The sequence below is a fragment of the Xenopus tropicalis genome, chromosome 8 (assembly GCF_000004195.4).
Source record: "Xenopus tropicalis strain Nigerian chromosome 8, UCB_Xtro_10.0, whole genome shotgun sequence".
Lineage (NCBI taxonomy): Eukaryota > Metazoa > Chordata > Amphibia > Anura > Pipidae > Xenopus > Xenopus tropicalis.
In genome coordinates, this window is record NC_030684.2 from 119,312,621 (window position 1) to 119,335,968 (window position 23,348).

General features: G+C 36.7%; 1 protein-coding gene across 19 annotated transcripts in view; it reads right to left on the bottom strand.

Moving 5' to 3' along the window:
• The window catches only part of gphn (gephyrin), a 209,800-nt gene that overhangs the window by 18,475 nt on the left and 167,977 nt on the right, over nucleotides 1–23,348 (bottom strand). For 8 of the 19 annotated variants that reach the window (XM_018096115.2, NM_001102902.1, XM_018096104.2 and 5 more), the window contains 2 exon segments: nucleotides 18,841–18,882; nucleotides 10,288–10,320 (listed from right to left, as the gene is read on the bottom strand). The exons of 3 other annotated variants lie outside the window; for them this stretch is intronic. In XM_018096115.2, coding sequence (XP_017951604.1) covers nucleotides 10,288–10,320; nucleotides 18,841–18,882 — 75 coding nt within the window. 19 annotated transcript variants of the gene reach the window in all.

The window sequence follows — 23,348 nt, forward strand, 5'->3', positions numbered from 1 at the left end:
TTGGTTGGCGTGGTTCAATTACAGCTCTGCATCAGCTGGACAAGGGAAGGAGCTGGATACAGTAACTGAGACAATTTACCATTTTATGTTAGGGGCTCATTTACTACCCATCGATTTTTAATTCTCCTTGAAGTTCTTTCTTTTGTCTCGAAACTTTAAAGATTTCGCTGGGTTTTGTCCGAAAATACCAACTTTTTTTGAATTGTTGCAGCGGCAATTCGAAAAAGTCGGGATTTTCATGTCGACAATTAGAAACAATCGAGTTTTTACGAGAAATGATGGAGTTTTAGTAAATCTGCTCTTAGTGTTTCCATTAATATTAAGAGTTGCTGAAATATCCACAAATAACGAGCAATATCCTAAAACATTCCAGCCTCTTGAGGGTCAAAATGGCGTTATTTGTGCTTTAATATGGCTATATACCTATTTATATATAGGCTAGGAGAATCTTCATTAGGAAAATCAGCAGTAATTTGAATTCACTGCAAGGTAACATCTCGTAATGTGTTGTAAAATTCCTACTGATGGCCAATAATTCAGATCTTAACCAGATCACCATAAGGCTCACAGGGTTCCACTAAAAGTGAACTGGTTTATACTGTATTCTGTTATAACTAAGCACTTTCTCTTCAGAGGCTTCTAATTTCTATACGTTAAGTTGATTGAATACTCTCATATACAAACTGAAGGGTTTACATAAATCTGTTTACATTTATCATATAGCACTTATAGCCACTTGCAAATCTGGTTGAAGGGCCACCCTAGCATAATGTCCTATTTCCCCAAGCTTCTATGAAGTTTTAACTAGCTTGTTTTGCCGTATAGTCTTCAATAAACCATAATTTTCTCAAGCTAACTGCCCACAACCTTTCTTATTGCCTCCAGTAGCTCTCCTATTGTGTTATACCCCCCTTACAGGAAGCCAGTAGTGAGCATGGTCTGAAGTAAGTACAATTAGAACTCTGGGACAACTCTCACCTCTTTCTCCTGTACCAAGCACAAGTGAAAGAGTGGCACAATGGCCAATGAAATTGGATTGGTAACAGGAGATATGCTGCTTCTTTATTTCATTAAAATTAAGGATTAAAAAGGCCCAAGGGGAAAGGTGCCCATAAGAATTTATCTTCAATAAAAAATAAAATTCCTAAGACACTTTGTCTTGTCCTGTGGAACCAATGTTGGTATTTTGTTGGTGCAATAATATGCTTACATAGCAAACACCTGGAACAAAACATATACACAGTAATACATGTGACAGAATTTGGTTTTCACCGATACATCAACAATTAGTCATGGCACTGTGTACGGAAATCACTCAGGTACAATGAACACAATGGAATGGAGAAGCATGCTATGGGCAATGCAAAATAGCAGTCCCTTTCCTCTCACCAAATGCAATTTGTTTAAAGGGTCTCATAAACCATAACTCTTTTCATACCCAGCTCAGGGGATGCCTCAGCTCCGATGACATGAATTACACTTCAGGATATTTTGCGTAGAAATTACCACAGGAAGTAAAATAGTTTGTCAATGTTTAGTACAAAGACATCATTCTAAATGTGCACTGATTTGTAGAGATATACACAAGGAGAGAGAATATATAATTTATATATCATTAGGTCTTTAAACTGACAATATATAAAAACTGGTTCCTTAACTAGGTACACACGGATAGAATTGGCCAATCAGTTGCAAAAAGGTCAACATCTGCCTGTTAGTTTGGGTCCAAAGGAACCTATTTTCAACCAGACATGTTGGTACTGTAAATACAGTTAGGCATGTTGTTACAGTCATCAACAAAACCGGTGGTGGTTCTTCAGCCTTATCCAGTCTTCCTCTATCAAACAACTGGTTTTGTACACTGGCCAGGAATAGGCATAACACATGGCCAATCCATATTTACTAGGTTAATATAGCCTCCTTAGCACCTAACTCAAAATGCATTAAAATCAGTAAGTCCTTAATCAAGCAGCTTCTTTTAGAAAAGACAGAAGGACAAAAAGAAAACTTTACCATTCATCATCTACAGGTTATTCAACCCACCCAACACTTGACCTTTATCTGTGGATACCCAAGATGCTGCAGGATTCTATAAATAATAGATTCATGGTCCTATACTATATATATATTGTAGCCATAACCATATGCTTTAATCAACTTGTTATGCACAGTTCATGCAATGAAAATGAAGCACACCTTAGTCTTGTCTGCAACACTCTTAAGTTAGTATGACCTTTTCATTCAAGCTGCTCCCAGCTGTCATGTCTAGAGACATCAATTATGCTTCAGTAAGGCTGGTAGCTCTCATCTACTCTAATTTGCTTGTTTTTTATTCAATAAGGAAAATTCCTGGTTCATGGTCTAATTATATTTACCTGAATTTTGGGTCGAGTCAGCACAGTGTTAGAAAATTATGCTCCAGTCTATGTCAAATAATGCCAAATATTGTCATCAACACCCAAGTTCTGTTCTACGGGCAGACTAAGCTGATTATAAAATGTGCCTCCGTGGTTGACAGAAGGCTTTGACCCATCAAGGTAAAGAGTGCAGAATGAAACTATATTATCTATTTACCAGGATCCCACACTTACCAAGATCCCATAGACCCCTGGAATAAGCAATGATCTATTTATTTCTGCACCTGGATACTTTGTTGTGAAAGCAGCCAATCTGACTTCACTGAGAACACCTAATGGCTTTAGTACCCACCTTACATGTAGCAACTGTTTGTATTTACTGTATGCATGAAAAGTCACCCTGGTGGCATTCCCCAAAAATCTTACTATGGTTAAATGATGTGATCTCCACCTCATGTTTAGTTTAAAAACAAATTATATTTAAAATAAAAGACATCTATTTTACAGTAAAACTGCTAAGCTGTATTCTGGTAAGCCATAAAGTAATAATCAGAATGTCATTTTCCTTCACAAAACCTTATATTTATAAATATTTGTACAACTCTACATATTATGGCACATTTTTACATATGATAAAATTCCTGCACTGTATAATAGTTGTGCTTGCATGTAGCTTTGCTATGTAGTCCCTGGCCAAAAGTCACCTCTACACCACAAACTTGATTTTTTTTCCCCACATACTGGATTATTTTATTCCGATTTAGATGCCTTACGTGGAGATTTATCTATTTGCCATTTGATAAAAAGTTAATAATGATAAGATATTAATGATGAATCATTTATATTGTATTTCTATCCAAATACAGAAATGTAAGATCATTATTTCAGCTAAAAAAAAAAAAAAGCTGACACAGGGAACAAGTTGTAGGGATTCAATCTCTTCTGCTAGGCTTTAACCACCTCTCCCCCAAAAAGTCTAGCTCAATTTGCAGATTAAAACACCTTAAAACAGCATAAAACAGCTACAACTTCCTTTAGGTTTTGGAATATACACGTAAGCTTTGAGGAAACTGTTTACAACGGCTAATAGTAGATTCTACTACTCGATGCTAAAGTGAAGTTCTACATATTATAGGGGAATAAAAATGTCCGTTTATGACTATTTAAGGTTTCAATGTCCTATTTTATATTTCTGTTCCAGTACGATGGCCTTTTTCTCTATATAAAATAATAATCAGTCACTGTCCAAGAGATGTAAGAAGAGCAAAAATGGGTAGACATGGAGGAAAAAATAGTTATTATCTGCATTCAAAGCATTTGGAACTAACTTAATCAATAGAGCACTCTGCTGTGATTGAATGCAATTCTATTACACTGGTGGAGTGGTGTAGCTGACCGGTGTCATAGCAGGGATACAGAACATCTATACTGCATACTAATTCCACACTGACATTGAAAGAGAAGGGCACACACTGAAATTCTTTCTGCTCTCTGCAAGTTTGAATAAAGTGAGCCTATAACGTACAAAATCAAATATCCTGCAGGATGATTGGGGGAGATAACAGTACTAAACACTAACAATAATATTGCCAAATTATGGTTAATGGTTTCACAGAAAACAGCATTACATATCATACATCTATACCAATATGGCTCTGCTTGTTGAAGGGCAGATTAATAGGAGCACTTGGGCTTGGGGGTGAAATGGGTGACAGTGAAAAATGTGAAAGGGGCAAGGGGGTTAATAAGTAGGAAATGGGAAAGTCCTGATGAAAAATGAACATGAGCAGAAATAATTGAATGCAAAGGGTCAATATAGAAAGTAAAATTGATCTGAAGGTGACCTGGACTCATCTTCCTTCCCACCAATATTCCAGAATCGGATCATTCCAACATACACATTAGTGTTATTGGCATGTTAAAGTGGCCGTTACAGCTCTTAAGCAATATAGATACATCCACAGAGGTTTCCTGAGCATACACAGAGCAACACTATTTTTGTTTAACATCAGGTTGGTGGCAGCGCCATTTGTCTGTTGCTATTAGCCTTCCTAATGTCCTACAGGTTTTATTCCTTTATGCAAAAGCACATAAATAAATTTAAAGATATATCATTAAATCTATATATTATATTATCGTTATCGAAAGCAAATGTCAACTGAAAAATGAAAAAAAAAAAGTTTCTTATTTCTATGCATAATCTAAAATCTAGTTCTAAGCTACAGTACTTTCCAATATTCATTAATGAAAATATCAATTACTTAAGTTATCTGTATGTGAAATTGCTATTGAGAGTATTTGCTAAAGCCTTTCCAATTCGCAAGACCATAGAATCAATGCATCGGAAATCAATCCGCCTCTAGTTCTCACAATGCCTTGCACACGTCTGATATTCTCCTTCTTTGTAGGCCACTTAATCACAGGACAAGCAGGCCATTGTGGGAACTGGAGTCTTGCCTGGGGAATGGTAGGAGTTGTCATGGGAAAGGAGGGAACTGGTATTGATTGAAATCCTTATTGCATTTCTGTTCTTGGACATCTAAGCACTATCTGTCTGCCAAGAACTGGCAATTGCACCCTAACAGCAACAATCTGTTAAGAAATGGGGTACATACAAAGCACATTAGAGTCATGCCAGAACAGTACTGCACTGTCATCATAAAACATAACAATATTGCTGCACAACTGCGCTTGACCTCAAGTGGTAACTTATGCATCTTTTTTGGAGTCCCCCTTTAGTCTGAAACCCAGAGAAGATTTACCTGGGCACTAATAAGGAAACTCTATGTTTCCTACAGATTCAAAGACTGTGGGGACTTTTTATTTCTAAATTACACTGTTTACATAGCAAATCATTTACTCTGCCATTTAAAGTTTTATTCTTGAACCAACAAATGTATTTTTTTTTAGTTGTATTATTGGTGTGTAGGCGCCTGAGTCTGAGCTTTCAGAAGGAGCATTGTGCCTGAGTCTGAGCTTTCAGAAGGAGCCAACGCTACACATTAGAACTGCTTTCAGGTAACCTATTGTTTCTCCTACTCCCATGTAACTGGAGGAGTCCCAAGCCAGACTTGGATTTCTTACTATGTACTATGTACTATGTACTGGGAGCTGCTATCTTGTGTTTTTGAATGGATCTCAATGCAGGATTCTGCTGGAACAGCTCTATTAACTGATGTGTTTAGAAAAAAACATGTTTTCCCATGACAGTATTCCTTTAAGCTGTCAGGTAGTATGTGTAGAACTATAGCTAACCAGTTTGCGAGTTTTGTGCATAGCAACTGGTATTTGAATGCTAAATAAACCCTAACTGTTAGCAGTTAGAGTGTATGATCTTATAGAAGTTAACCTGTACAGAGCAGGACCATTTCACTGCCAGGGACAGGGACTTTCAGAGGGGGTAAGATGGGTAGTTAGTAAACTATTCTGGTGGCAGCAATTAACTAGTGGTTGACTGGTGTAGAGCAGGGGGGCAGTGAGAGTGTACATGACAATTAGCAATAAAGAATGCTTTCAAAGATATAATTTCGTTTGCAGTTAAAACATTCACATATGATAAAGCACAATACGCCAAAAGAAGGCATGCTGTTCAGCAAAGCTTGTGTTTGTCTAATGTAAAGTAGTTTTTAAAGAAAAAAATATGATGCTCTTGTTAGACAAAGAAAGAAATGTAACCTAGCACCCCATTATAAAGCACTTTAAAAGCAATTCTACCTCAAGAGATTACGTGATTTAATGTTCACTTGAGATGCTCTCAGTCAGTGCTGTGCGCGTTCCTCCAAATTCAGATAGTACTTTGGAGGAGCAATTGAAATGACATACAAGTTGCATGTTTTCCACTACTGAAAAAAACAACAACCTAAAACCCTTTAGGCTTATTTATCAAAATTCGTATTTCTGTAATTTTCATATTTTTTTTCTACTTCAAATTACCTCAAAATAATAAAAAACATGAACACATTATTAAAAAAAATCTTGAATTCCTAATTCTTGCGTCACTTTTGATGGATCACAAGCTCAAAAAAAATTCAGAAAATGATACAATTTTGCCTAGGACCTGCCTGACCGTGCAAGCTTTCAGATGCTTTCACTATGCTTTGCATCATTCATTCTTCTTCTTCTTCTTCGTCTGTGCAGCAAGATGTCCTGGCCCTATGATAAAAAGCTACCCGCAAAATCAGGCTACTGCCCTAGACTTCAAATTATGTATTGGTCAGCCATAAAAAGAGCTCAAAAAAAGACAATGGTTTGGGTAGGTGGCAAAAAAGAAGACAGTCATAAGGAATCACGTGAAAATATACCTACAGTTTGCCGGAATGAGAATGACTCAACTGAGGCCCATAGAGGGTTTTTTGGTCAATGCTTAAATAAATATGTGTGGTATAAGCCTCAGACTGGCTTTCTTTGGAGCAAATCTAAGACTGAGTACCACTTAAAACGCCATACAGTAGTGGTATCATCATAATATGGGGCTGCTTTTATCAGTAGGAACTCAAGAACTTAAGGTAGAAGGTAGACTGGATGGTACAAAATACAGGAATATACCACAAGAGAACTAGTCTCCTAAAACCCTAAAGCCTGGGCAACATCATGATCCCCAACCCAATGCCAATACTGTGACAATGGAATGACTGAAGAACAAAATGGTGCATATCTTACAATGACTCAAAGCCAATCTCATTTCTACTAAGAATCTGTAGCACAATTCAAAAATGCCAGGAAAAATGGGCCCAAATCACTTGCCAAGGATAGGCAAAACAGTCCAGACTTACCTTAACAGCATTAAAGCTATTACTGCTGGCATTCCAAAAAAACCTATACAAACAGCATATTTCAGACAAGAATTATTTCATGAGCAAATCATGGCTGCCCGCTGTAACTGACAAGCTATTCTATTAACTTTAAATCTACAAAATAAGGATCAGCAGTCATGTGATATGTAACAATTAAATTAGTATTTTTATGTTTAGTAAAAAGTTCAATATAAATGCATGTATAAGCATGCTGTGAGAAACAGACAAGGGTTCTAAATGCAGAACAGCACTTGCCATAGAGGTAAAAAGAGACATAAAGGTGAGGCAATAAAACATCAAAGCTGTATTACCTTACATGTCTTAATCACATGGGGGTGCACCAAATGCTAGGCGCCCCCTAGTGACTGTAATCACTTCTGTTAGCAGAAAACTGCACCAACCCGGGTACTCCTAAGCATGCAGAATGATCTTCACTTTCCGCTTCTTGTTTCTTCAATGTGCTGTGCACAACGCATGCATGGTAGAGGGAAAAACATGGCATTTTTATGAAAGTTTAACCTTTCACTCTACTTCATACGCGCGCCTGCAAAGAAGTAGAAGCAGGAAGACAATCAGTCCATGTCCCCAGGGCCGGTGCAGTATCAGGTGAATTATTACAAACACTGGGGGCACCCGCAGTGAATAAGACTTTCCTTCTCCTTTAGGTAATGGCCCACGGGGAGAGATAGTCACTCGTGATAGATCTCTGCTTCCACAGGTGAATCCTATTGTTGCCGGTGGAAAGTCATTTCAGAGGGTTTAGTCGCCCATGGTAGCAGAGATCTATCGCAAGCTTGCCCCATTGGCCATCAGCCTTAACAGAGACTTCCTTTCTCCTTTAATGCAGTGCAGCATTCCCAAGCAAAGGCATTGGTTTAGAAAGAGAGCCAGTCTATTTATTATAAATAGACTAAGTGGCAAATTTATCAAAAAATAACTAATAGCAACATTGGATTTATAAATGAACGTTGGATTAGAATGATTCAGAATGAATCATTATGAACGGAGGTTGACCTGATCTGCATCTAGGAAAACGAATCCTGAAGACAATGGATCAAACTGGTCAGTTGGATGATTCCAAAACTTCGAGCAAAGTTTGAAAGCCTTTAAATCATTCCCAAACCAAACTTTGATAACTCAGTCCTATAATCATTTTATGTCAGTGAGATATAACAGTGGCAATATGTGTCCATATACAAAGTAACTCATGGAAAGACTCACCCCCAGAATGAATACCACTTCAACAGATAGTTGATATTATGTTAAGTGACCTATTAAAGAATCTTGTCAAACTGGAATATATATATATATATCAGTAAATATTGTCTTTTTACATCCTTTCCCTTGAGCCACCATTTAGTGATGGGATGTGCTCCCTCAGAGATCACCTGACAGGAAGTAATGCAGCTCTAAGTGTAACAGGAAGTAGTGTGGGAGCAAAAAGCAGAACTCTGTCCATTAATTGGCTGATGGGGCCTAGCATGTATGTGTGCCTTGGCTTGTTTGTGTGCACTGTGAATCCTATGATCCCTTTGCTCTTAACATTTTCTATTTAGGATTACCCAATAGCACATAATTAAAAAAGTGTATTTTTATAAAAATGGTTAATTTAGATGAAGCAGGGTTTTACATATGAGCTGGTTTTTTTTTTATAAATACCTACATTGTTGGGGGGGGGCAGAGACCATGGCGACATTCAATGCTGTATCTCTTAGTTTCTATGTTCTGGGCATGCTCCAAATTGTTCTACTACTGTCTGATTATACAGTTCTCAGCCATTGACCATTGCCATTGAGTCTACATTCCTTGGATCCAGCACTACCAGTTAAAAAACATGTATTTAAACAGCTGACAAGTAACTGCTCCTGGCTAATTGCTTGCTATGGGTTACTAGACCCATACTAACAAAAGTTGTAGCTTTGTTACACTGCCCCAGAAGGTTCTTCGATGAGCTATATAAAATAAGTATGCTCACATAAACCAACACAACTACACATTTTAATGCAAACAATACACAAACCTCTAGCGTTTAGAAGTTTGAACACTAAATGCAGCTGGTACCTACTGTGCCATCAGCCAAATACAGTACAGTCAACAATAGATGTAGAAAGGCTAGTTACACACACATACACCCACACATACACACAGTTTAGGATATAATAATTTGTGACACGGACAAATATCACACCAAACACAGATGGAAGATCCTAAACACTGCACAGTTTGGATGGAATTGTGACATTAATGGGCATGTACTGTATGTGAAAAGATTACAAAAAAAACATGGCCCTGACAGCAGCAGCATGTAGCGAAGTCTTTAGGCACTGGAAAAATGTTGTTTGAATGGTAAGGTCCACAACTGCATATTTCATTTATGTAACACAAGTGATTTACTTGTGTTTGTTTAGTCTGAAACATGAATTCAGCAACCCATGGCATAATTTAGGGTGCCACCGAAACAGAAAAAACTTACCTTGTGGTTAAGTAAAGGTTTACTGAAACACTCAGGAGAAAGGGGTATAGGTACTGGGGCATCTGCATGTTATGTAGCTGAAATTCTCAAAACTTTATCAAAAGTAAAATTTGTATTTAATAGTAGAATCTCAAAACCGAAAGATAATCTAGATTGTTATTTGGATAGGCTAGACTTGGCACTTGCAAGTCTATAGCATGAACAGTGTTTTTGCCTCAGGAATATACAAGGCCCCTTTCTTGTGAAATGATGAGCAGTTCCGTAGAGCTGTTGAAAGGTTTAAGGATCAGTGGAACTGTCCTGTTTATACCTGACTTGAGATTTAAATAGGAGACATTTATTACATTCATAGAGGAAGATGTATTCTATATATATATATTAGTTACAAAACTTGGCACGCCATCATTTTGCATTAACATACAGTTCATTTGAAAATCGACTCAGTTAACACAATACAAATGCACAGAAGATAGGAATAAGAAGAGGAAACAAACAGAAATATGCAGTTATCTTTTGAGAAGAAGGAAAAGAAGGAGGAGGAGCAGGGCTCCCATTCTGACACCAATAACACAAGAAGCACACTACACCAAAAGTATGGAAAAGTAAGAGAGCGGAGAGAAAGCAAACCACTGAATCTATGAAAACGGAAAGTGGAGAATACAACCTGAGAAAAGGAGGGGGCAGCAATCCAAATGTCCTGAAAAAAAAATGTGTAATTTGGTTCATGAGCCAGTTCTTTATCATTTATTGCTTGGTCATGGAATGGATTAATGGACTGAGCTGCTACTGCTCAAAAACACACACGGCACCGTGTCATAAGCTGGAATTCAAACACAACGACCGGTTATGGCCTATCTACAGCAACAGCCATGGAAGCCAGATACACGATAGATACATAGGCACAGACACTTGTACTGTCTCAAGTTCATGTATAAAATGCAGATGAAACAATGGCATGGAACAGATACACACAAAGTAATGCACTGTCCCTCACCCCGCACGGTTCCCCTCCAGTTATTTCAGACTATTCTGGGATTGTTTCGAGGAACAAAAACTATTTATCAATATTTTGTACTATTTATATATATACAGAATCATGTAAGCTGTCAGGGAACGACATGGAACCAAAGAAATCTACACTCAAGAGAGCACAGTGAATATCAGAGATATAATGGACTTAGCATAGATAGATCTTCATATCGTGATTATTTGCATGACTTTTTGGTCATATAAACATGTGTTGCTCTCTGAAGCACAGCTGTTAATGCATCTGTATAATAATGTGCAAATAATTCCCTCTGAATGTAGTGACAACTGCATTCAGGCCCAATTTAAGGTGCCAATGGGCACAGGGCAAAGATTTCATTGGTGGGCTGTCCCAATAAATATGTGATAGTTTTACCCTCAAACAGATGAACTAGGCAGGCAGGCAATAAAGAGATGGTCTGTGCCGGAGCAATTAAAAATGATAAATACCTAACCTATTTGGTACATAAGAAAAAAAATCCTTTGATGGTTCCTCAAAATGATGGAGAAAGGTACTAATGTATATGAACTAATGAATTCCCTACTTATGCACAACCCACTACTATATGTGGTTGAGGGTTCTTCCATACAATTGTCTACTGCCTGAAACCCTGGCATAACTAATGCATTTTATCCAAGCTTTATCCAAAATACAGAAGAATACTGAATAAAAGGTTGACCCTTATGGACTATGGTCTTTTTTCAGCCCTATGTAACTATGTAATTTGCGATGTTGCAGTGAATCATGATTCATAATACATGCTGATATTTCTTTCTCACACATACACACACACAACTGATGTACACATGGAGGCGTTTCAAAGATCATCGTTTTATCTTTTGTATTAAATACAAATCTGTAACTGTGTTTCATTTCCTTAAATTAAGAATATTTTGAAGGCAGGGGCATAACTACAAAGGAAGCTGACCCTACGGTTGCAGGGGGACCCAGAAGTGTAGAGAGCTAAGTAAGGCCATAATTAATGAACAATTTCAATATAACTTGGTATTATAGGTCAACTTACCAATGTTTTGGGCCCCTAAATTGAATCTTCTATGGGGCCCACTAACATTTAATTACGCCATTGTCTGCAGGGACATGCCTTATACTTAGGGCGAATCTATTGATCTTCAAAAACTGAAAATGAAGTTGCAGAAAATTCTTTTGCTATAGAACCTATGCTATCTCCTCTGAATTTTGGGATGGCCAACTATAAATTAAGGGCTCACATTCTGCTTTTTTTTATGGATTTGAAAATTGAAAAAAAAAAAAATCTGTCTATATTAATACAAAATGTGTTGCTTTCTCCAATCAAATAATAATTTGGTTGCCACCTCTGCTACTCCCCTCACATATCACAAAGTATTCCTCCATGTCTACCTGTATTTGTTTCCGGGTTCCTTTTTTTGTTGCAATAAAGAATTGTGCCTCTTTGTTACACTGAACTCAATGATTAGCAGAAAAATGCTGATAACTTCGTATTTTATACCTTAGATTCATACAAATCAGATGCTTCCTGATAACAGTGATGAAACATGTTTTCATTATATTTACTGAAAGAATGGTTATGATGAGATTTCATTTTAAAATTTAATGAGAATTAAAAACAAAACATATTTACTCTGAATTTACTAGACATAAAATAAAGGGTTTTTGTTTCATAGTAAAGATAAAATTCCATTATTGAGTTACTTGGACTGTGCCTTTCTATTCAGGCTACGTGTAGCAGGCTACAAATAGGTTTCAATTCTCCCTACAGTGAAGGGGAAATGAGTTGAGGCATAAAATGATTTGCCCCATAGGAAAACCATGACATGACTGTAGCAGCTACAAGCCCAGGAGTGGCCTAGACACAAGTCAGTGACACCAATTAATCAGAGGATGACATAGAGATGGCAGAGGGTAGTGATATTCTTGGCTGTAGGTAGTTTAGAGGGCTAATAAAGTAGAACATAGATGATTGCTTTGAGAAGCAGGTGGTTTAGGGATCAGGGGATCAGCATGTTTTCTACAACCCTTCCCACGACGCTGTCTTTTAGGATTTCCTCAAGTGATACAGATATGTCATATCAGTAGCTTAGTAGTTTCTTAGCTACCAACTAATTGACCTCTAATCACAAATTCTTATAAATTCCCCCCCCTTTTTTAGGCGATCATACTCAAGGTAGAAATTAGGTCCGGTACTGCCCTACATTTTCTCCTTAGTCCCTTTGACTTTAATGGGTTACACCAGCTCTGAGGTGGTGTACAATAATGGTACACATTTTTGAAATAAATCAAAATACCCACCTTTATAAATACTCCCACTTTTAACTTTGCAATAGTTTCTGTCTGCTTAGACAGATTCTGTTTGTCATAAAACATTTTACACAGCTTGATAAAATGTTAAACCTATCTGCCATGGCAGCACTTTCCAACTTGTAGGCTTCCAGTGGAGTGGAATTAAATAGTAGTTCATCAATAGCTATAGAACTTACACTTTCTCCAACAATACTCACTCAGCCACACATAACCCAATATACACCTATCGTACTGATACCTGCGCCACAAAGTTTAATATATATATATATAAATATAGGGTTCTAGACATTGCTGCTCTCTTATATACACAATATGAGAGAACTTTATTACTCATGCCCACATAAGTGTAATTCTAGGGAAACAAATTGGAAGATAAATCCACACACATTTTATCTGAAGACAATTAAAAGAAAGGAAAGTGTTAGCACAGACAAATGGTATTTTGTCTACCTCTCAAAAAGACAAAAAGGGATAAAGAATACCAAGCAAATGCATTTCAAATAAGATTTGCACAGCCAGAGGTAGGCAAAATCATAAAAAAAAAAAAAAAAGATTTTTAGGGTTGTTTTCACTACCAACCCGGGGTATCTGCGAGCAACTGATACTCTTCCTTTTCCTGTCTTTGTGCCGCTTGCACATGTGCAGTAGAGCGAAAAGCCGAACTTTAACAAAACAGCCGCCTTCTCACTCATCATATGGATCGCAAAGAAAGAAGACAGGAAGGGGAACTCTCGTGTGCAGGTACCCCAAGCCGGTGCAGTGTTAAGCTGACTGGGGCAAGGGCCGGGGTATCAGGTAAGTGATTATACCTTTCCTTCACCTTTAAGCGAAGGACAGGTCAACCATCCAACCACAAAGTCTTTATTGGTTCCTGATTTCTGTGATAAAATGATTTCTAATGGGACTATTTTCTGTACTTTCAGGAGATAATCTCCACTGATAAGTGTGTATGCTAAGGGGTGGCTTGTATTTGGTACACTATATGGCCAAAAGTATGTGCACAACTGCCTGTCCAATATTACATTCCAAAATCAAAGGTATTAATATGAAGTTGGGACTCTCTTGACCCTCTACTATAGGAAAGCTTTCAACTAGATGTTGGAATATTGTTGATGGCATTTGCTTCCATTCATGCATAAGAGTTGGGCACCGACAGTGGATGATCAAACCTGGCTCTCATTGGCATTCCATTTTATTCTACGTGTTTAGTTGCGTTCAGTCAGGGCTTTGTGACCAGTCAAGTTCCTACACTGTAATTTCAACTAACCCATTGTGTAAGGACCCCATTGTGTAGGGAACTCACTGTGCATAGGGCCATTACTGTGCTAAAATAGGAAAAGCCTACCACGAACTGTTGCCAAAAAGAAGCCTGGAACTGTTGAAAAATGAATTCAATGATGTTGTGGCACCTGTGTTGGCAATGGCAGCAGTGGCTTATATAACCAAATTCAATAAGTTGAAGAGGTGTCTGCATACTTTTAGCCATAAAGTGTACTTTAAGGTGAAGCCAATATACTTTAGCCTTCATGCAGTCATGGACTTCAACTGCCAGCTGAAAGGGACAAAAGTTGTAGGCTGCTTTTTGATTGCCCCCACTATGATGAATGACAAAACAGGTCAGAACATCTATATAACCACTGCTCCACAATTTCTAAAATGCAAAACAATAATGTTAAATATTATTATGGCGCAATGCAATGCTGCAGAATATGTTGGCACTTGTTAATAATAATAATAATAATAATAGCTATAAACAGTGCTTCAAATGACAGTCCAACGTAGAGCCCTCTAGCCTTAGAATTACAGATTGGCTAATGACTACTCTACTGCATGTCTGGAAATCTGCGCAGTTAAGATACCAGAACATCTTCTAGACTTGGCTGCTCTCTTATTTATGTTGCTATACTCAAGTAGTAAACACTTCTAATTTCATGGCACATTAAAAAAGGCTTAAGAAGATTTCAAACAATAATTCAAATTTAGAGTTCAGGTCTTCCTGACTCACTACATGGTAGTATTAACTGGTATATGCCAATAGGGACTTATGGGATGTCTTTAAGGAACTAATATTGAAAAATACAACACACATAGAAGGCTATGTTTTTCTAAACATAAATGAAATCTTTAAATAACCAGTGTCTGTTTAAATTGCACTTTATTGGAAAGGACAGAATAGTTATTAAAGATAAAGAATGAATAGTCGAGGCATCTGCATCCTGTGACTCTCTAGCTGTCGTAGCACTACAGTTTCCGGCATTTTTCCACAACAGCTAGAAAGACACCAGTTGCTCCACCCTGAACTTGTTTGTAGTTTGGAAATGTGATTAATAAATAAGTGCTGCATAGAAGCTGGTTTCAGAAAGAAAAACTGCTTACAAAATGGGTGACGGATAAGAAAAACAATTACAGATTTATCCCATATCACTGTGATGCAGCAAATAATATTACTATCCTGTCAGCACTCAGAATTGTGTTGCAATGCATTGGAGACCGTCTCATTATTGGGCTCGTCGTTGCACAGTGGTATTAAATTTGGAATCTATGCATGAGACCAGCACCATGGTGGAATGCATCTAAGCTCAGTTTCCACTACGTAATACAGGTATGGGATTCTCTTATCCAGAAACCCATTATCCAGAAAGTTCCGAATTACGGAAAGTCCATCTCCCATAGACTCCATTATAAGCAAATAATTCTAATTTTTAAAAATGATTTCCTTTTTCTTTGTAATAATAAAACAGTACCTGTACTTGATCCCAACTAAGATATAATTACCCCTTATTGGGGACAGAACAGCCCTATTGGGTTTATTTAATGGTTAAATGATTCCCTTTTCTCTGTAATAATAAAACAGTACCTGTACTTGATCCCAACTAACATATAATTACCCCTTATTGGGGGCAGAACAGCCCTATTGGGTTTATTTAATGGTTAAATGATTCCCTTTTCTCTGTAATAATAAAACAGTACCTGTACTTGATCCCAACTAAGATATAATTACCCCTTATTGGGGGCAGAACAGCCCTATTGGGTTTATTCAATATTTAAATAATTTTTAGCAGACTTAAGTTATGGAGATCCAAATTACAGAAAGACCCCTTATCTGGAAAACCCCAGGTCCCAAGCATTCTGGATAACAGGTCCCATACCTGTACTGATATATGGGAAGATAGAAGGCCAGTTCAAATTCCAATTACTCAATCCTTCAGAACATTATAGATAGATATGGCCTCACAGGTAGTAATATTTATTTTGCTCTGGTTTTTTTTTTTGTATTTTTTTTTTTTTTTTATCCTTAAAGCAGCAATTCCAGTTTGGGTCCAAAAATATATATATATATTTTTTTAATTAACGGACATCAGTGCTTATAAATGTGTGTAATAAGTGTGGGCGATCATATGAAAAAGCATGTTCTATTCATAAAATAAAACTAAGACATCAAATACAGTGTGTTTCTATATAGAAGAATGTGTTTCACATTAAAGTACACTTAAAGGGGTGGTTTGCCTTTACATTAACATTTAATGGCCAATTCTAAGCAATTTTTAAATTGATCTTCGTTATTTTTTTTTAATAGCTTTTGAATAATTTGTTTTCTTCTTCTGACTCTTTACAATTTTCAAATGGGGGTCATTGACCCCGGCAGGCAAAAAACAAATTCTCTGTGAGTCTACAATTTTATTGTTCTTGTGACTTTTTATTACTTAACTTTCTATTTAGACCCTCTCCTATTCATATTCCAGTTTCTCATTGCAACTCTACCTTAGCAACTCCCTGGTTGCTAAGAACATTTGGACCCTAGCAACCAAATAGCTGCTGAAATTCCAAACTGGAGAGCTGCTGAACAAAAACTGAAAAATGAAATAAACACAAATAAAAAATGAAGACCAATTGCAAATTGTCTCAGAATATCTCTACATCATTGTAAAAGTTAACTCAAAGGTGAACAACCCTTTAAAGCGTGTATTGTATTTGCGGTTTTAAAGCTTCTGGTCTAATGCTATACTAGAACAATACGGTATATTATACGGAATATAATTTAATCAGTGACACAGAAGGCTTTTCCAACTTGATTAGCCATATCTGTAATTTCAAATATTTTAAAAAGTTTTAAAATGACATGAAAAACCTATAGAAATAAAATCTACATGTTACAGTGACAGTTGAAGGTTTTCAATGGTATTTTATTTTGACAGCAAACACTTATAAAGACAAGAGAGTACATTTTAACTATAGATTGGGAAGGGCCTCAAACTGAATTAAAAAAGTAAGTTAGTCAGGTAATCAGTTATGATATTTCAGGAATATTGACCTGCCCAAGATTAAATGGATTCCATCTTGAAATTTCCTCCATAATTATAAGCCTTCCACATTCTTGATTTAAACAGATACTGTCATGATTTTTATTGGGTACTTTTTATTTCTAAGTTACACTGTTTACATAGCAAATAATTAACTCTACCATTTAAACTTTTTAAACCAACAAATGTATTTTGTTTTAGCTGTAATATTGGAGTGTAGGCGCCATCTCAGTGCATTGTGCCTGAGTCTGAGCTTTCAGAAGGAGCCAGCGCTACACATTAGAACTGCTTTCAGCTAACCTATTGTTTCTCCTACTCCCTTGTAACTGAAGGAGTCCCAAGCCAGACTTGGATTTCTTACTATTGAGTGCTATTCTGATACCTACTGGGAGCTGCTATCTTGCTCCCTTCCCATTGTTCTGCTGATCGGCTGCTGGGGGGGGGGGCAGCAGTAAAGTGTGACTGAAGTTTATCAGAGCACAGGTCACATGGCTGTGGCACCCTGGGAAGTATATGGCTAGCCCCATGTGAAACTTTTAAATTAAACTAAAATCTGTTTGAGTTTTTGAATAACAGATTACAATGCAGGATTCTGCTGGAAAAACTCTATTAACTGATGGGTTTAGATAAAAACATGTTTTCCCATGGCAGTATTCCTTTAAACATTAGGACAATTAAGATGATATTTGTATTCAAAGTATTTCAGGTCTTCCTTGCAAAACAGTTGGGGTATGTGTATTTCTTCTAAAGGCCTTCAATCCAGCCATGTACCAGTAGGGTAACAGTAGCCAGAGTTTGGGAGTTTTAATTTAATGGGCTGATTTACCTTCACTAACAGACATGGCCTTTACTTAGCAAAGTTAAAAAAAAATAAAAACTTGAATTATATATAATATATAATTAATTCAGTTAATGTATTTTTTAATGTTTTAATGTTGCAGTCACTGTTGAAAATAGGAACATGGAGACTGTCACCCTTACAGCAGTCTTCTTATTGGCCTGTGGTTACATGTGACCTGCTAGATTTTGTTAGCTGACTTCCTTTAAGAGTGAAAACACACAGAGCTACTAGTAGCAGCTACTTGTCATGGCTACTAAAATAGCCAATTCTGGTCATTTACTGATAACTGTCTTTACAAGGGTTTTAGCAGAGGCAATTCTCAGTATTGTCTATGGCAGGGTATTTTCTGGAGTTTAGTAGATGTGAAAAAGTAGCTGCTACTAGTAGCTCTGTGTGTCTTCACCCTAAAAAACAAAATGTTTCCATGTTGTCATTTACATTACGAAATTAGAGAATAGTCATGGAATTGCTGCTTTGACGGACAAATGGACTGACAGTTTTTGATACTGATTTACAATGCAATATTTACGAACAGCCACAGTGAAATTCAAACAATGTCCAACACAAGTGCAAGGTGAGCATGCAAGCTTTGGTTTTATTCCAAGTAATGAGGGTTACTCCTTTATTTTTGCACATTTCAAGGCAAAAAAAAATAAAAAATGTCATAAACACACGGTGAAGGTGAGGGTGAAAAGTGTGGAAGAAAAGAACAGAAAGAAAAAGAAAAAAAAGCACATGCAAGTATACCTCTGAAACACTATAGGTGGATGAGCAGGAAGGAAGCCGAGCCTGGTAGTGCAGTGAGGGGAAAAGAAAACACGGTTAAATAAGGAATGGAGTCAACAGAAAAGTTTCAAAAGTTATTTTGTAAATGCACTTCCAGCACTAACACAATAGCAGGGGGTTCATTTGGAAGAACAGACTAAACAGTTACAGTTTGAGGTTTCCCTAGGAAAAAATATTACTGTTGAGTATTCATAGTCTGGCAAGTAAAAAAAAAAAAACTATATATACAGGTATGGGACCTGTTATCCAGAATGCTCAGGACCTGAGGTTTTCCGGATAAGGGATCTTTCCATAATTTGGATCTCCATAACTTACATCTTGTAAAATTCATTTAAACATTAAATAAACCCAATAGGATTGTTTTGCCTTCAATAAGGATTAATTATATATTAGCTGGGATCAAGTACAGGTACTGTTTTATTATTACAGAGAAAAGGGAATCATTTAACCATTAAATAAACCCAATAGGACTGTTCTGCCCCCAATAAGGGGTAATTATATCTTAGTTGGGATCAAGTACAGGTACTGTTTTATTATTACAGAGAAAAGGGAATCATTTAACCATTAAATAAACCCAATAGGGCTGTTCTGCCCCCAATAAGGGGTAATTATATCTTAGTTGGGATCAAGTACAAAGTACTGTTTTATTATTACTGAGAAAAAGGAAATCATTTTTAAAAATTAGAATGACTTGCTTAAAAAGGAGTTTATGGGAGATGGCCTTTCCATAATTTGGAACTTTCTGGATAATGGGTTTCCGGATAAGGGATCCTCTACCTGTACATACAATTTAACAGAGATTCAAGACATAAAATCTGGTTTAGAAATACTCAGTCACATGTTATATTCACTAATTAGTTTTTTTTTTTAATTCTTGATATTCTACAACATCACTTGCTTTCAGACCGCAAAATAGGAACAGCTGGGCTTTTGAAAAATTTGGTTAAAATAAGTCAATAATTATCATTGATATATATTATTCAATATTCTATATGACACAGCCAACAGTAATATTTTTTTTTATCACCCAATTCATTTGCAGATTCAATTATGTAAACACATAAAATAAAGAGTAACAGGAACCCTCACCCTGTAGCACTATAAAGATAAATTTCTCAAAAAAAAAAACGAATTCAATTTTGCCTTTTATTAAAGGAACAATACAATATAACAACAACAAGCAATCGATATAACAAAAACAAGTGACTGTTCTTCCCAACAATTCTAATATTTGGAGTTAAAATATACAGTACATAAACAAAAATACATTTTCCTGAATTTATTGCAGCTGTCGGTATTGATAACAATGAATATGCCATCTTCTCTATGAAAAATGTAAGACAGCTTCTGCAGAATCTACTGTTATCAATATGTCTGATAACTTGTAAAGGGCTATCTGCTGTATTTTACACATTTTATTAGAAAATTAAGCTACTTATAAGGGATCTATAAAAGCCTAAAATGTGCTAACCACAGGTCTATTTTCTTTAAAAAGTCCCTCAAACATTTAAAACAAGGGACCAAAATAGATCTCAGTTGCTGTGCCCAGAAAGTGTTCGGTTAATAATGACAACACTTAGCCATCAACCCTGCCAGCATGCTTGCTCCATGCCTGAGCCATATAGTGCCTATTGAAAACCCCCTTGGAATGAGCAATTATACGCTAAGATTTTTCTCCAGAATTGTGCCTACATACATACAGTGGTGCGTATTTGTGGCATCTCTATGTACAGGCTATGACAAGAACCCGGGAACAACTCTTCCCCAGTTTGGGTTGCTGTGCCACAAAGGATGCTATGCCGCCCCTCTGGGGTGCTATGATAAGACAGCTTTTGGTGACTTGTAATGGGTTCCTACCACAAACGAGCCCTAAGGGAAGTGATGGAACAGCTTGCCAAAATGTTGATGGCTGCTTAGCCCTTGTGATCTTATAAGATAGCATATTAGACTCTTATATTCTATTTTTATACCTTGCATATATAGCATATTTATATACCTTTATCTCCTACCTCACCTGCCTTGGGTTGTCTTTATAAGAGATACTGGGGATTTTATGCGCCCCTTTATACAGAACTTACCCGTCATAAGTGAGTGTCTCAACATAGGTCTGGGCCTTTGTGGCCTCGCCACAAGTCCGGGCCTTGTAAGGTCTGGTGTGCAATTTAAAGATAGGGCTGAACTGAGTGGTATCACATGATGCTGGTTACTTTCTGGCAAAGCAGCTTGAAATCTGCTAATATAATTAACTAGGATGACTAGAAAACTCACAAAAACATACAGCTCCACCACTAAGGGTGAAGACACACCGAGCTACAAGTAACAGCTACTTGTTGTGGCTACTAAATTAGACAGTGCTGATCATTTACTGATAACTGTCTCTACATGTGTTTAGCAGAGGCAATTCTCAGTATTGTCTATGGCAGGGGATTTCTGGAGTTTAGTAGCCGTGACAAGTAGCTGCTACTAAGTAACTTAGTGTGTCTTCACCCTAAAGGTTTAACAAAGACCAGGTACATAATTTGATAAATAACAAGAACGTCATAAGACATAACGGTAATAATAGTGATAAGTATCCAATTCTGTAACTGTTACTCATTACAGAGGTGGTTCCTGCACAAAAACAAGGACTCCAAACATAAACAATGGATTGGTTAGAAATTCTGATATGAAGCTTCAATTAGAAAGAAAAAACATTGTTTGCACTAACACAAGAGGTGGTAATTTTTTAATTAAATTAACGTCTTCTGTAAATGTATTTTTTTCAAAGTAAGGGTGGAGGATTGAAAGAAAAAAAAAATTCAAGGTGGAGTACTATACACACCAAAAATAAAACATGCTATAATTTCCCCACATTCATCTGAAGTAAAACATTACATATTTTCCATTGATAATTTGATTAAAATCTATATCTATAAAACACTAGAACAAAAGGAAAGGTAAAAACTAAGTAAGCTTAGGTCTATGTAAATACAGCCATAAACACTCACAGTAATGCTGCACTGAGTCCTCTATCAAAAGAAACACATAATTTCTTTTCTCCTTTTTTGGGAACATGTTCTTCGGTATCAGACTTCCTCTCTTTTAGGGCTCATTCAGGTTTGGGGCTTGAAATCGCTTCACCCACCCTAAGGAATGTGCGATCTGAGCTTCCAATGGCTATAACTGCAACAGGAAGCTACCAAGACCAAGCTAAAATGGCAGCTGCTATCAGAGGGAGCTTCTAGGGCTCTTTATTCAGGTATAGTAAAACTTTCTGCTGAATAAATATCGCGTTCTAGGTGGCACTAATGTGGCGAATCTATTGGTAGTAAAATGCCAGAATGGTCTTCATAGCTTCCTGCTTGCAGGTCTAGCCGTTATAGCTCAAATTACTCATTTCTAAGGATGGCGGGAGTGAGTTTTATGAATTCTTATGGGAGGGGGGGAGCAGGAGAGGGAAGAGAGGAGAGTGCTGCGCAAACTCAGGAATGAAGGATTTTTTTTGAGAGAGGAAGTCAGATACTGAAGAACATGTTTACAAAAAAGGAAACAAATCCTGTGTTTCTTTTGATAGAGGCCTCTTCTGATAAAGCTTACTTAGTTTTTACCTTTTCTTCTCCTGTAAGGCATGATTTAGGGTGGCGTTATATTTTGGAGTAAAAATAACTTTCTCAGTAAGTTTTATTACATAGACTGAGCACTGAGGCAAACTATTCTCAATCTTCCTTCCACAGGAAGAAGTAGAAGTGGTCCCTAAATAGTTTCTGGGTTCACAAAAGCTTTATCAAACTCATGCAAAAGAAAATGTTATTGCACAAAGGCATACATGTTCACATTGTGAATATTTTTTCATTAGCAACTTTTATTACAATCCCCCCCAATAATTTCTGTTGCTAAATAATGTTTTTTGGCTGGTTATTCTCAGACATTGCTTGGCAACAAACTTTAAATCATATTCAAGTCAACTCCGCTTTTTTGTGTCTGTCACATGGTATTTTTTGACCCATGATGGGAGGCAAAGAGAATGTGAGGCATTCTTATCAATTATATTTTTTTTATTTCTCCTTACTGTTCTAGTTACGCTTTCCCTGAAATTGATGCTTGTATTAGTACTTGATTATTATGTTCAATATGATTCAAATACTTTTGCTTTGCTTATTTCTTTTTTTCTCATATACTTTTTTTCTTTTTGTTAAACAATATAAATGGTGGGTCAGTATTACAATGGCATTACCACCTTGCAGTTTTTGTGCTCCCTTAAGGCACAGAAGTATGGATATAATAACACCATTGGGGAGTAACAATAAATGATTTTTTTTTTTTTTTATTCTGCTGCCTGAATTTTATACTACGATGTGAAACCTTGTAATATTTTATTATATTTCCTTTAGAGTTTCAATAACAAACGTACCCGTTTCATCACATCTTAATATCTGATTGTTAATTTATCTTACACCCAGTGAACTGTACAAAAAGTCATAGACAGTGGA